The sequence below is a fragment of the Trichosurus vulpecula genome, chromosome 8 (assembly GCF_011100635.1).
Source record: "Trichosurus vulpecula isolate mTriVul1 chromosome 8, mTriVul1.pri, whole genome shotgun sequence".
Classification (NCBI taxonomy): domain Eukaryota; kingdom Metazoa; phylum Chordata; class Mammalia; order Diprotodontia; family Phalangeridae; genus Trichosurus; species Trichosurus vulpecula.
Genome location: NC_050580.1, coordinates 158,084,600 through 158,096,635, shown reverse-complemented (window position 1 = coordinate 158,096,635; position 12,036 = coordinate 158,084,600). Strand labels below are relative to the sequence as shown.

Here is a 12,036-nt window from a genome sequence, read left to right as displayed (position 1 = left end):
ACATTCCCAGATTCCCAGGAGACAAAGTCCAAGAAGGGAGCCAGGATATATAGGAATCAAACAAGGTGAACTAGAGATCTTAAATGCCAGGAGCACTTACGAGCAGTGTCTGCTGAATCTGGCTCCTATTGGCTCAGAGTCAATTATTATATTTTTAGTGTGAGCATTGACACTTCAGAAATTGAAACCAATCCTCCACCTACAAACTCAGTGAGTTTTTAATCATTTACCAGCACACCCTTGGCAAGAAGGCAAATTCGACTTCATAGGTGATGAAAAATAAAATGATAAGAAGGCAGATGGTGAGTAGCAAAGATATACCCACGTGAAGAAATCCTGGAAGTAAAAGGACTAAAGCATAGAGAACAACATTTGGGAGATTAACAGAGGAAGAAGTAAGAGCAATATTGTGATCAGAGTGTACCACAGACCACCTAGACAGAATGAAGAAATAGATCAAACATTTGGGAAACATCTCTTGGCATCCTAGATTTGGGGGGGGGGATATATTTCAAAGTTTTCAGAAAAAGCTAAGATAGCATTCCACGGATTGAAATTCACCAGGTGGAATGGGAAGCTTTCAAGATTTAAATTATGAAGTGGGAAAGTGGGAAAAGAAAAGAGAAAGAGTTAAAAAGAGACACAGAACCAATCACACAGGCAGATAGATGGAATCTGGGGAGGAAGCATTTCTACCTGGGGGGAAAAGCCTCATTGAGGTGGTAGTATTTTGCCTAGGCTACCTGTAGGAAAGTGATGATTTTAAGAAGTAAAGTTCATTGTAGATTCTAGGGCCTTTTTAGGAAAATTAATTTGGTAAAAATGTGTCATGGATTTGAGATATAGAAACAAATTAGGGAACTGTTCAGTAGTTCAGAGTTTGAACTAGGATAGTGGCATCCTAGAGAACCAGGAAGAAATGACATAGGATTACAGGATCATAGATTGAGAGCTGGAAGGGTCTTTAAAAATGATCAAGGCCTACTCCCTCATTTTATAAATCAGAAAACTGAATTACAGAGAAGTTAAGTGACTTGTCCCAAGTCACACAGATAGAAAGTGGCAGAGTTGTGATTCAGACCCAGCTTCTCAGCTTCCAAATCTAATACTTTCCATTAAATTAGATTGCCTCCATTGATAGAATATAAATGTAAAAAATGTACACAAGAGATACTATGAATGAAGAACCAACAGGATATGGTGATTGATTGGACCTTGCATTCTCAGGACAAAGAATCATCAAAAGATGGCTCCAAGATTATAAGCCTGGTCAACTGGGAACATGGTGGCATCATTTGCAGAAAAATTGAAGTCAGGCAGAGTATCTGGTTTGTGGTCAGAAAACAATGAGCTTAGTATCATAAATGTTACATTTGAAATGCTGGAAAAAAATATCCAGGTGGCAACATACATGGTCCAGTTAGGACATGAGCTCAGCTTGGTGATTGAAGTTTGAGAGTCCTTCCCATAAAGTAGACAGTTGAATTTGGTTGACTTGATAGGCTTTGAAAGTAAGAAGTGTATAAAGAGGCAAAAACTGAGGTCAGAACCTGTGGAATGTTCACATTTAGTGTGTGGATGGAAGATGAGAAGTCAGTAAAGGAGCTAGAAATGAAAGGATGAGAAAATTGGTAGAGGAAGCAAGACACTGTAGTGGTAGGTAAGTCAAGAGGACAAACTAAGAAGGAATAAGGAGTGCCTGGTTTAGAAAGGAAGGCTGTAGAGATAGACCACTTGCTTGAGAAGTTAGGCAGTGAGAGGTAGGTGAAAAATAAGATAACAGCCAGAGGAGATGGCAAGATCAGGTGAAGGTTTGAATTATATGTGTGTGTAGGCAGTAAGGGATGATGATGACAACAATGATGATCGCTGGCTAGCACTTATATGGCAATTTAAGGTTTGCAAAGTACTTTATATATCTTAACTCACTTGATACAACAACCCTGTGAGGCAGGCACTATTATTATGCCCATTTTATAGATGAGAAAACTGAGGCTTAGAGAGGGGTTAAATGACTTGCCCAGAGACATACAAAGAAGATATTGGTACAATGAGGAATGACCAAAGATGGTAGAGTAAGAAGGATGGTAGAGTAAGAAGGGAATCATAAGAGAATAGCATTACAAAAACAAGTAGATTTGTTTAATAAGAAGTTATACTTTTGACTCAAATGTTGCTTTCAAAACTTGCAGCTTCAAGATAGGATCAGAGATTTAGACCTGGAAGGGACCTAGACCAACCCCCTTATTTTGCCCCCTGCTAGTAATGAGACTTCTTCAAGATCACATAGCTAGTAAATGGCAATCAGGATAAAAACACAGACACAATGTTTTTTTTTTTCACTATGCCAGGCTGAGGAACAGACTGCTGCCACCTTGAACTCAGGGAAAGATTGCTCCCTATTTAGACCAACAAAGAAGAACATTGTTTAGTAGAAAGAATGCTGCCTCTGGAGTTTAAGGACATGAATCCAAAATCTGTTTGTCACTACCTTTATGACCTCAGGCAACTTGCTTAATCCCTCTGAGCCTCAGTTTCTTTTTTTTTGGGGGGGGAAATTAATGAATCTTTTATTTTCTTATTACATATAAAACAATTTTTTACATTTGTTTTTAAATTTTTTGTTTCAAATTCTCTTCCGCCCTCCTCTCCCTTCTCATTGAGAAGGCAAGCAATTTAATATACGTTATACATGTGCAGTCATGTAAAACATATTTCCATATTAGTCATGTTGTGAAAGAAAACACAGATCAAGAAAAATATAAAGGTTTTTTTTTAAGTGATGTTTTGATCTGAATTCAGACTCTTTTAGTTCTCTGGAAGTGGATAGCACTTTTCATCATGAGTGCTTTAGAATTGTATTTTGTATTATTGCATTTTGATCATTGTATTGCTGAGAATAGTTAAATCATTCGTAGTTGATCATCATGAAATCCTGCTGTTACTGTATACAATGTTCTCCTGTTTCTGCTCATTTCACTCAGCATCAGTACATGCAAGGCTTTCCAGATTTTTCTGAAATCTGCCTACGTATCATTTCTTATAGCACAATAATATTCCATTACAATCATATATCACAACTTTTTCAGCCATTCCCCAACTAATGAGCATCTCCTCAATTTCCAAATTCCAAATTTCCAAATTCCAATACAAAAAGAGCTGCTATAAATATTTTTGTATATATCTCTTTGGGATACAGACCTAGTAGTGGTATTGCTGGGTCAAAGGGTATGCACAGTCTGATTGCCCGTTGGGCGTAGTTCCAAGTTATTCTCCAGAATAGTTGAATCACTTCACAACTCCACAATTAGTGCATTAGAGTCCCAATTTTCCCATAGCCCCTCCAACATTTGACATTTTTCTTTTCCGTAATATTAACCAATCTGATAGATGGAAGGTAGTACCTCAGAGTTGTTTTAATTTGTATTTCTCTAACCAATAGTGACTTAGAGCATTTTTTCATATGATTATAGATAGCTTTGATTTCTTCATCTGAAAACTGACCATTCATATCCTTGGACTATCCATTGAAGAATGACTTGTATTCTTATAAATACGACTCAGATCTCTATATTATCTGAGAAATGAGGTCTTTATCAGAGAAACTTACCGTAAAATTTCCCCCAGTTCTCTGTTTTCCTTCTATTTTTTGCTGCATTGGCTTTGTTTGTACAAAAACTTTTTAGTTTACTATAATCAAAATTATCCATTTTACATCCTGTAATTCTCTCTGTCTTTTGTTCAGTCATAAATTCTTCCCTTATCCATAGATCTGAGAGGCAAACTATTCCGTGCTCTACTAATTTGGTTATGGTATTACCCTTTATGTTTAAATCACATAATTCACTCCGCTGTCTGCTTCCAATTTATAGGTAAATTCATCTCATTCAAATGCACAATCATGATTACTGTGTATTTCCTACGATCCTACTTCCCTGCTCCTGTTTATCCTCTTTCTCCCTTTCCCCCATTTCTTCAAAAGTATTTTGTTTCTGACCACCGCCTCCCCCAATCTGCCTTCCCTTCTACTTATTCCTTTCTCTTTCTACTTTTCTGTAGGTGAAGATAGGGTTTCTATACACAACTGAATGTGTATTTTATTCCTTTTTTGAACCAATGTGATGAAAATAAAGCTCGTGTTGCCATAGTGCACCCCACCCCACCCTTCCCTGCACTGTAAAAGCTCTTTCGCACCTTCTTTATGTGAGATAATTTATTTCAATCTACCTTCCCCTCCTCTCCCAGTGCATCCGTATTTCTCACCCCTTAATTTTATTTTTTTGGTTATCATCCCATCATAGTCAGCTTGTACCCTCTGTCTATGTATACTCCTTCTAACCGCCCTAACAAAGATAAAGTTCTTAGGAATTACAAGTATCATCAGCTTAACTTTATTGAATCCCTTATGATTTCTCTTTCCTGTTTACCTCTTTATGCTTCTCATCTTGTGTTTGAATGTCAGATTTTATATTCAGCTCTTATCTTTTCATCAGGAATGCTTGAAAGTCTTCTATTTCATTAAATAATCCATGCCCCCCACCAAAGGATTATGCTGGGTAGGTGATTTCTTCGTTGTAATCCTAGCTCCTTTGCCCTCTGGAATATCATATTCCAAGCCTTCTGATCCGTTAATATAGAAGCTGCTAAATCTTGCACTATCCTGACTGTGGTTTCATGATATTTGAAAATTGTTGCTTTCTGGCTGCTTGCAATATTTTCTCATTGACTTGGCAGCTCTGGAATTTGGCTATAATATTCTCGGGAGTATTCATTTTTTGGGATCTCTTTAAGAAGGTGATTGATTCTTTCAATTCTTTCAATTTCTATTTTACCTTTTGGTTCTAGGATATCAGGGCAGTTTTCCTTGCCAATTAAAAAAATCTATTTTTAATTTATGGAATAAAACAAGCATTTACATAATATAGTATAATAAAAAGGATGATTGCAATTTTTAAAATTGGTAATTTCTTGAAATATGATATCTAGGCTTCTTTTTAAATCATGGCTTTCAGAAAGTCCAATAATTCTTAAATTATTTCTCCTCGATCTACCAGGTCAGTTATGACTGACTGTTGTCTGAAATACCAACGAGGCATTCCATATTTTCTTTATTTTTTCATTCTTTTGATTTTGTTTTATTGTTTCTTGATGTCTCATGGAGTCATGAGCTTCCATTTGTCCAATTCTATTTTTTTAAAAATTATTTTCTTCAGTTAATTTTAGTACATTTTTTCCATTTGGCCAATTCTGTTTTTTAAGGAATTTTTCTCTTCAGTGAATTTTTGTGCCTCTTTTACAATTTGGCCTACTCTTTTTTTTAAGGTGTTATTTTCATCAGTATTTTTGTGCCTCCTTTACCAAGCTATTGAGTCTTTTTTCATGATTTTCTTGCTTCGTTCTAATTTCTTTTCCCAATTTTTCCTCTACTCCTCTTATTTGATTTTTAAAATCTTTTTTAAAGAAGATCTTCCAGGATTTTACTTTTTTTGGGGGGGGGGGTGAGGGCTGAGACCAAGTCACATTTTTTTGAGCCTTTGCATGTAATTGTTTTGACATTGTCTTCTTCTCAATTTGTGTTTTGATCTTCCCTGTCACCATAATAACTTTCTATAGTTAGGTTCTTTCGTTACTGTTTCTGTTTGCTCATTTTTCCAGTCTATTTCTTGACTTTCAAATTTATGTTAAAGTTGGGCTTTGTTCCCAGGGTGTGGGCACTGTCCCAAACTTCAGGCCTTTTGTTCTACTGTTTTCAGAGCTACTTCTGGAGATCTCTAAGTTTCAGTTTTTCCAAGGTGGTATGATCTAAGGAGAGGTGTGGTCACTGCTCGTCTGGTCTGTGAGTGACCACAAGCATTCTTTTCCACCCTGAAACTGTATCCAGGGTCCCTGCTCTTGCTAGTGCTCCTCCTCACCACGGGAGCAATCCAGAACTACATTTGGGTACTGTTACCAGGGCCAACAAAGGATCCCTTGTAATTTGCTTTTGACCAGTTGTCTGACCCCCTTATGGCTTGTGGGACGAGAGCTCCAGAAGGTGCTGCTGATTCAGTCAATTCCTTCTACTCCCACCCCAGCCCTACCGACCAAGACCTGCTGCTGGCTTACCCAGGCATGGCCTGCACTGGTGTGGCCCATGCTATACTGTACTCCACTCTAAACCCAGTGAGCCTGACCTTTCCTGCTAATCTAAGTTATCTTGGGGTGGAAAACTGTTTCACCCCATCCTTTTCTTGGTTCTGCCACTTCATAGTTCATTTTGAAGCATTATTTGAATGCTGTTTAGAGGGGAATTTGATAGAGCTCAGGTGAGTCTCTGCCTTTACTCTGCTATTCAATCTCTCTCTGAACCTCAGTTTCAAGTTTAAAGTAAGGAGAATGAGCTAAATGACCTCTGATGCCCCTTTATGGTTTATGCTTCTAAATCTATGACTATTATCTTGAATCACTACATACTTCTACCACCTAGTGATAACATGCTAAACTTAGAAGGTTGCTATGTGTTAGAAGAAAACCAAAAATCAATCCCTGAAGTACCAATGCCACAAAATAAAGACCAGATGGCAATATAAGATTTCTTTCAGATGAGGATAGCCTGGTTGAAACCTGGAACTAGATGTTCAGAGAAAGAAGAGATCAATAAGGACCAGAATAGCAGAATATGCTTGGTGAAGAAGGTGAAACTTGAGGCAGGTCTCCAAGGATATGTAGGATTTGGATAAGCAGAGAGGACAACATTCTAGGAAGGGGGAACAGCATGAACAAAGCCACAGAACTAGGGACAGGCATAGTACAGTGAGGAAGCCTGCCTCACCAGAGCAGAAGATGCATTTAGGGGTGCAGCAGGGGGTAGAGAAGAAAAGAATGTGATTGGCCTCTTCTTAGTTGCCTAACCCATCATCCAGGCTTAATGAGGGACTCTCAGACCTCCTGGAGCATAGAGGTGGTTGGTGGTGTCAGCAGGGGCCTCTATGGCAAAATTCACTCTTCAGCCTACTGAATATTTCAAGACTCACAAAAGAAGTAAATTCCAACGAAAGAGTAAGAACTATGGGGAATTGCTTAATAGGCAATATATCATATAAGCAGTGAGAGGGGAAAAATGGAACCTCTAGTCTAGAAAGACACACATACAAAAACTCCATCTCTTTTGCCCTTTTAGCCCTGTCTTCTTTAAAACCACCGTGTGCAAAACTATTCCTTTTGGAAAGATGAAGTATTTCACTTAACACTTAGAGGTTTCTCATTCCTCAACACATAAGTCTCCACTCCTCAAAACCATGTGAGAGGAAAGGCAGACTGTATACGAGCCAGAGGAAAGAATACTTCTATCCTCTTGCTGCTCCCCTGCAAAGAAAAAGTGGCTTCTGGCACTCTCCTGGCACAGACAACCTCAAATTCTCTGCATTGTTTTACTTCCTCCAGGCTCCTCTGAGAGAGACTGAACTTTACAGGTCTTTGCTGTTGTTACCCTCCGAGGGCAACATTCTGAATGCTTTAAATAGCACCCCCCCCATGATTTAGCCTCCCCTTAAACACAGAAGGTGAAAGGATGAAAGAATGAATGAATTCTTCAATGTAGCTCTGCCCAAGCTTTAGCAAATCAAAACCATGTTTCTGGAAGGCAGACCAGTGCCTTCACCAGTGCCCATTTTTACCAGAGAAGGGACTCCAAATACAGTTTCAGGTTTATGATGTTAACTTCCCTTTTCTACACCCTGAGCTTTTATCTTCCTCACCCCAACCCACCCTACTCCCATTTCTCCCATCTAAGAGGAAACCAAATGCTCACAAAGTGACTCAAGAACAGCCAACAATGGCACGCCGCTCTATTCCCAATACCCTGACATGATTTTAAGAAGCCAAATACCACAGGAAAAAAAAAAAGAAAACTCTAAGACCAAAAGATAGAACCATCAGTTTGGGGAGATTTGTTCCTCCTCTTCATTTGACTCATGTGTTTTTGTTAACATCCAAAGAGAAGATAATTAAAACCTACAAGAAAACCAGCTGGCAGTGGGGCAGGGGTTGGGGGGGAGTCTTGGTGACTTCAGGACTACGCCACATGTTTATGGGTGAATTTTGTAACTAACACAGCAATAAAAGGGGGGAGGGAGGTTCTTATAAATAAATGCCACATTCTTCAAAGCACCACATAAACTACATTCTTTTTCAAAGGGGGCCTCACTCTTACTCTCCTTCCTCATCATTTCATTTCCACCAAAGGGGAAAAGATTTTAATTGTATAATTTCCCAGCAAAACAGTACTTGTGGAGTCAAAATTTTGCAGCAAGTAGACAAACACACACACACACACACACACACACACACACACACACACACACACCCTACAACAATCTCTAGCAAAGGAGAAACAAAGAACCAGCCACCTTTTTTTACTTCCCGTTTTCTCTATCAGGTCTCATAATTAAGTGTATATAATTTGATTTTAAAGACAGATTCTCTCTCACTTCCTTTTCAGAGTATAGTCTGTATATCATCAAAAATTGGAAGATTTGGTTATAATCCCCCTTTCATTTTTCATCTGCCTTGCTGATTATAAAGTTTAACAGATCAGCACTGGTTGAAGTATATGACATATGGCTTGTAGCATACATAAAACATCCATTCCAGTGTGGACTTCCAATGCAGCCAGTTGTTTTCAGGTAAGTCCAGAGCCTGTCCCCATCCTCTCTGCTAATAAGGGTAATTGGCACACTGTAGCATTGTTGATGCTCTGTGATTTGCTCTTTATGGGGGTCTCCCTAAACCATATGTGCATGCAGCCGTGATAGAAATATTTTCCATATGAGCTCTCTAGCATGCTTAAGTGCTTCAGCCTGAGTTAAGGGAGCCCATTTGTCATTTGCTTTGCACAGTAAAAAAATCAACAGGGAAGTTTCAAACTCTGGCTACAAGTAGAGGGCAATGAACAGCTTTCAGCTACTCCGATCACTAACCCATTCAAACCCACCAAACCTCCATTCAGGACTTTAATTTCTTCAAAAGACACAGAAACTGTTGTGTGGAGAGCAGAGGGCTTCACGAACTAATAACCCAAAACAACCGCTGGTTAATATGAGAGGTTCCCTCTTCAGTGCCTAGAAGCCACATGGAGGTTGGGAGCCTCAGTAATGACACACCCTAAACCACAGCTGACTTGGAGGGATTTTCACTTCCACTTCTCTGTTAGCAGGGAAAGTAATTACATTGGGCTTCCCAAAACTGCTCAGTCCTCTGACAAGCCTAACAGAAAGGGCTAGGAAGCCTCAGTATCATCCTTCGAGAAATGGACTTTTCACTTAGATTTCTGATATTCTCCTTATTACTGTACCAGGGAAAAGAAATTCTGGATAACTTCTGTTTCTCTCCAGTTGCCTGACTTCGGTGGGTGGAAGTCAAAGAAGAATCCAAGGTGTCTTGGTGAATGCGGTACATACCGATCCACAGGTGGGGAGCGATGGACATAATTCAATGTGTCTCCCTACCCAGCCTTTTATGAATTTTCCCTTAATTCCACTTTCCCAATATTTTAAAATCGTCTATAACACCCAGGTACAACAATGGGCAAAAATCCTTCTTAGCAAACAAATGAGGATGGCCACTATGAAGACAAATGGCTTTTTTTATTTCTAGAGACATCCCATAAACAAGCTAACATCCCACACCTATGCTGGCACTCTCCCGTCTGGACCTCATACACACTCAAGATACTGATGTCACTGTCACACTGCTGTCACTCATCAAACGTAGGGCAGAAAGGTGACTAAACATATTTTCCAAGAACAATGAAACCATGAAGACAAGAAGAAAAGGGGAGGTAAGAGGGAGGATGGAGAGCAATTTAAAGAAATGCAAAAACAGAAGGTGAAAAAGAGTACTTCAGCATCCTACACATTTCTTTCTACATAACACAAGTGGAAAACAATACTCAGTCCCATCCTGGAATCAGGTATACCCTATTTCTCTTACTATCACTAGGAGGAGAAATATGCATGCCAGAGAGATCTCTCACACAGAACATTATGGGTGCTCAGGATGGAAATATTAGGAAAAGTTGCCTTCAGCTGTTAGATTGATTTTAGAAGCTATTGGATTTCTTTTTTTCAGGAAAGAAAAAGATGAGGGAGGGGAATACTATATCTAGAAGAAAGCGAGGCAATTGTAAAAATTAAAGACAGAATGTTACCCAACGTCCAACAGAAAAACTGTTCCCTGATCCCTCTTGGTAGATAGAAGAGGAAACATAATACTGACAAGAATATAACTTTTGACAAGATATTTTGCTTGGCTTACCTCTCCCTCAGGTCTTGCTAACACTGCTGTTTGAACGTAGAACAATGTTAATATCAGGTAGCTGACAAACATTATTACCCAAAGTTAGAGCTACCCTAGAGGAGAAATCCGTCTGCCAAGTACTAACAGCTAGCAGATGCACTTGTGTCTCAGGATCCCAGCCCTGGAGTTCTGCTACACAGGCACCATGCTCTCTCTCTCTCTCTCCCTCTCTCTCTCTCTCACTCTCTACTACCAGGAGCTCTGCTCTCAGTCTCAGCTCTGAAGACAACTGGTAAGCTGATCTCTTCATGTAATAACTTCTATCGAGTGGGGGAGGGGAAGGGAGCCAGCTGGGAGCTGGGGGGCTGCAGTTAAAATAAAGCAGAAAGGGGAGGGACAGAAAATGATCAGTGTGGAGTTATGCATCTGGCCTCATTCATGAAACAAGCTCCGAAGGTAAGCACTCTATCCATGTGCAGGCGGGAGGGGAGGTGGGTGAGAAGGGGGAGGAGGGGGTGCTGTCAATATCTCATTGGTGCAGACAGGCGGCTTGGCTGCAGAAGGGCTAAACTGTAAAAACTGCCTACTCACACCAAGCTCAAGCAGGGTACTTAAAACTACTGCACCCAACACAGTATTTCCTCTTCCCCTAACATCAACAGTAGCTTTAAAGGAGAAAGTAAATCACGAAAGAGCATGCAGTCTGAGGATTGTGTAAATGGGAAGAGGTAAAGTGGGGCAGTGATAGTCTTTGGACTTAATCTATTATTTTGGGGGGAAAGGGGATAGAGGAGGGTAGGTGTTTAATGGACTAACTGGGTTACTGTGTCCCTCAGGGCTTCCTTTTTTTTGCTTTACCTGAAGAGGAAGTCACCTCTCCCTTTTGCCTATGTCACTCATCATTGCCAGCAGCAAAATACCTTCTGCGAATCAGTAGGCAAAAGTGGCAAGGAAAGAAAAATTAGACTTAGGTGACACAACCTAACATTTGAAATTTCGTAAAAGATGGTGCTACCTCATAGAAATATGGAGAAACTTCTATGTTTGATTATAGATCAGCCAGGGAACAGCTTCAACCATAACTTTGATGAGAAGTGCTTGCTCCCCTGCCCCAATCCCAAGTTTCCATCTCGGACCTGTCTCAAGCACCAGACTCATATCACCAACTTCCTGCCAGATATCTCCATCTGAATATCCCACCAACACCTCCAACTGAGTATATATAAAAATTAAGTCATCACATTTCCTCAAAACTCAGTTTTCCTCCTAACTTCCTTATTGCTCTAAATGGCACTGACATTTGCCCCAATCATTCACACTGGTACATTTAAAGTAATTCATTTCTATTCAATACTAATATGTATTAATACCTATGTTTGTTGGGTCCTGGGAATAAAAAGGGGAGAAACTCTATAGTCCTGCCCTCCAGGAACCTATAATCTAGTAGAAGGGCTAGGAATATTTATAGGATGTTAAAAATGAATTATGGAATTCTTCCTTCTCACTCATCCCATAAGTCACTAAATCCTATTGAATTTATCTTCATAATTGCTTTTTTAAAAAATTTACTTATTTTTAACATTCACGTTTTAAAAAATTTTGAGCTCCAAACTCTCTCCCTCCTACTCCATCCCTATCCATTGAGAAAGCAAGAAATCTACAATTGATTTCACATTCAACCCCTCCTTACCATTCCTATTGCCAACATAAATTTGGGCCCTCATCACCTCTCACCTGCACTGATGCAGTGATTTCTCACAG

General features: G+C 39.5%; 1 protein-coding gene across 1 annotated transcript in view; it reads right to left on the bottom strand.

Moving 5' to 3' along the window:
* Positions 1–10,365, bottom strand: part of THSD4 (thrombospondin type 1 domain containing 4) — a 338,894-nt gene extending 328,529 nt beyond the window's left edge. Inside the window, exon 1 of the mRNA XM_036736984.1 lies at positions 10,294–10,365. Coding sequence (XP_036592879.1) covers positions 10,294–10,365 — 72 coding nt within the window. The remainder of the gene's footprint in view (positions 1–10,293) is intronic.
* Positions 10,366–12,036: the final 1,671 nt, after the last annotated feature.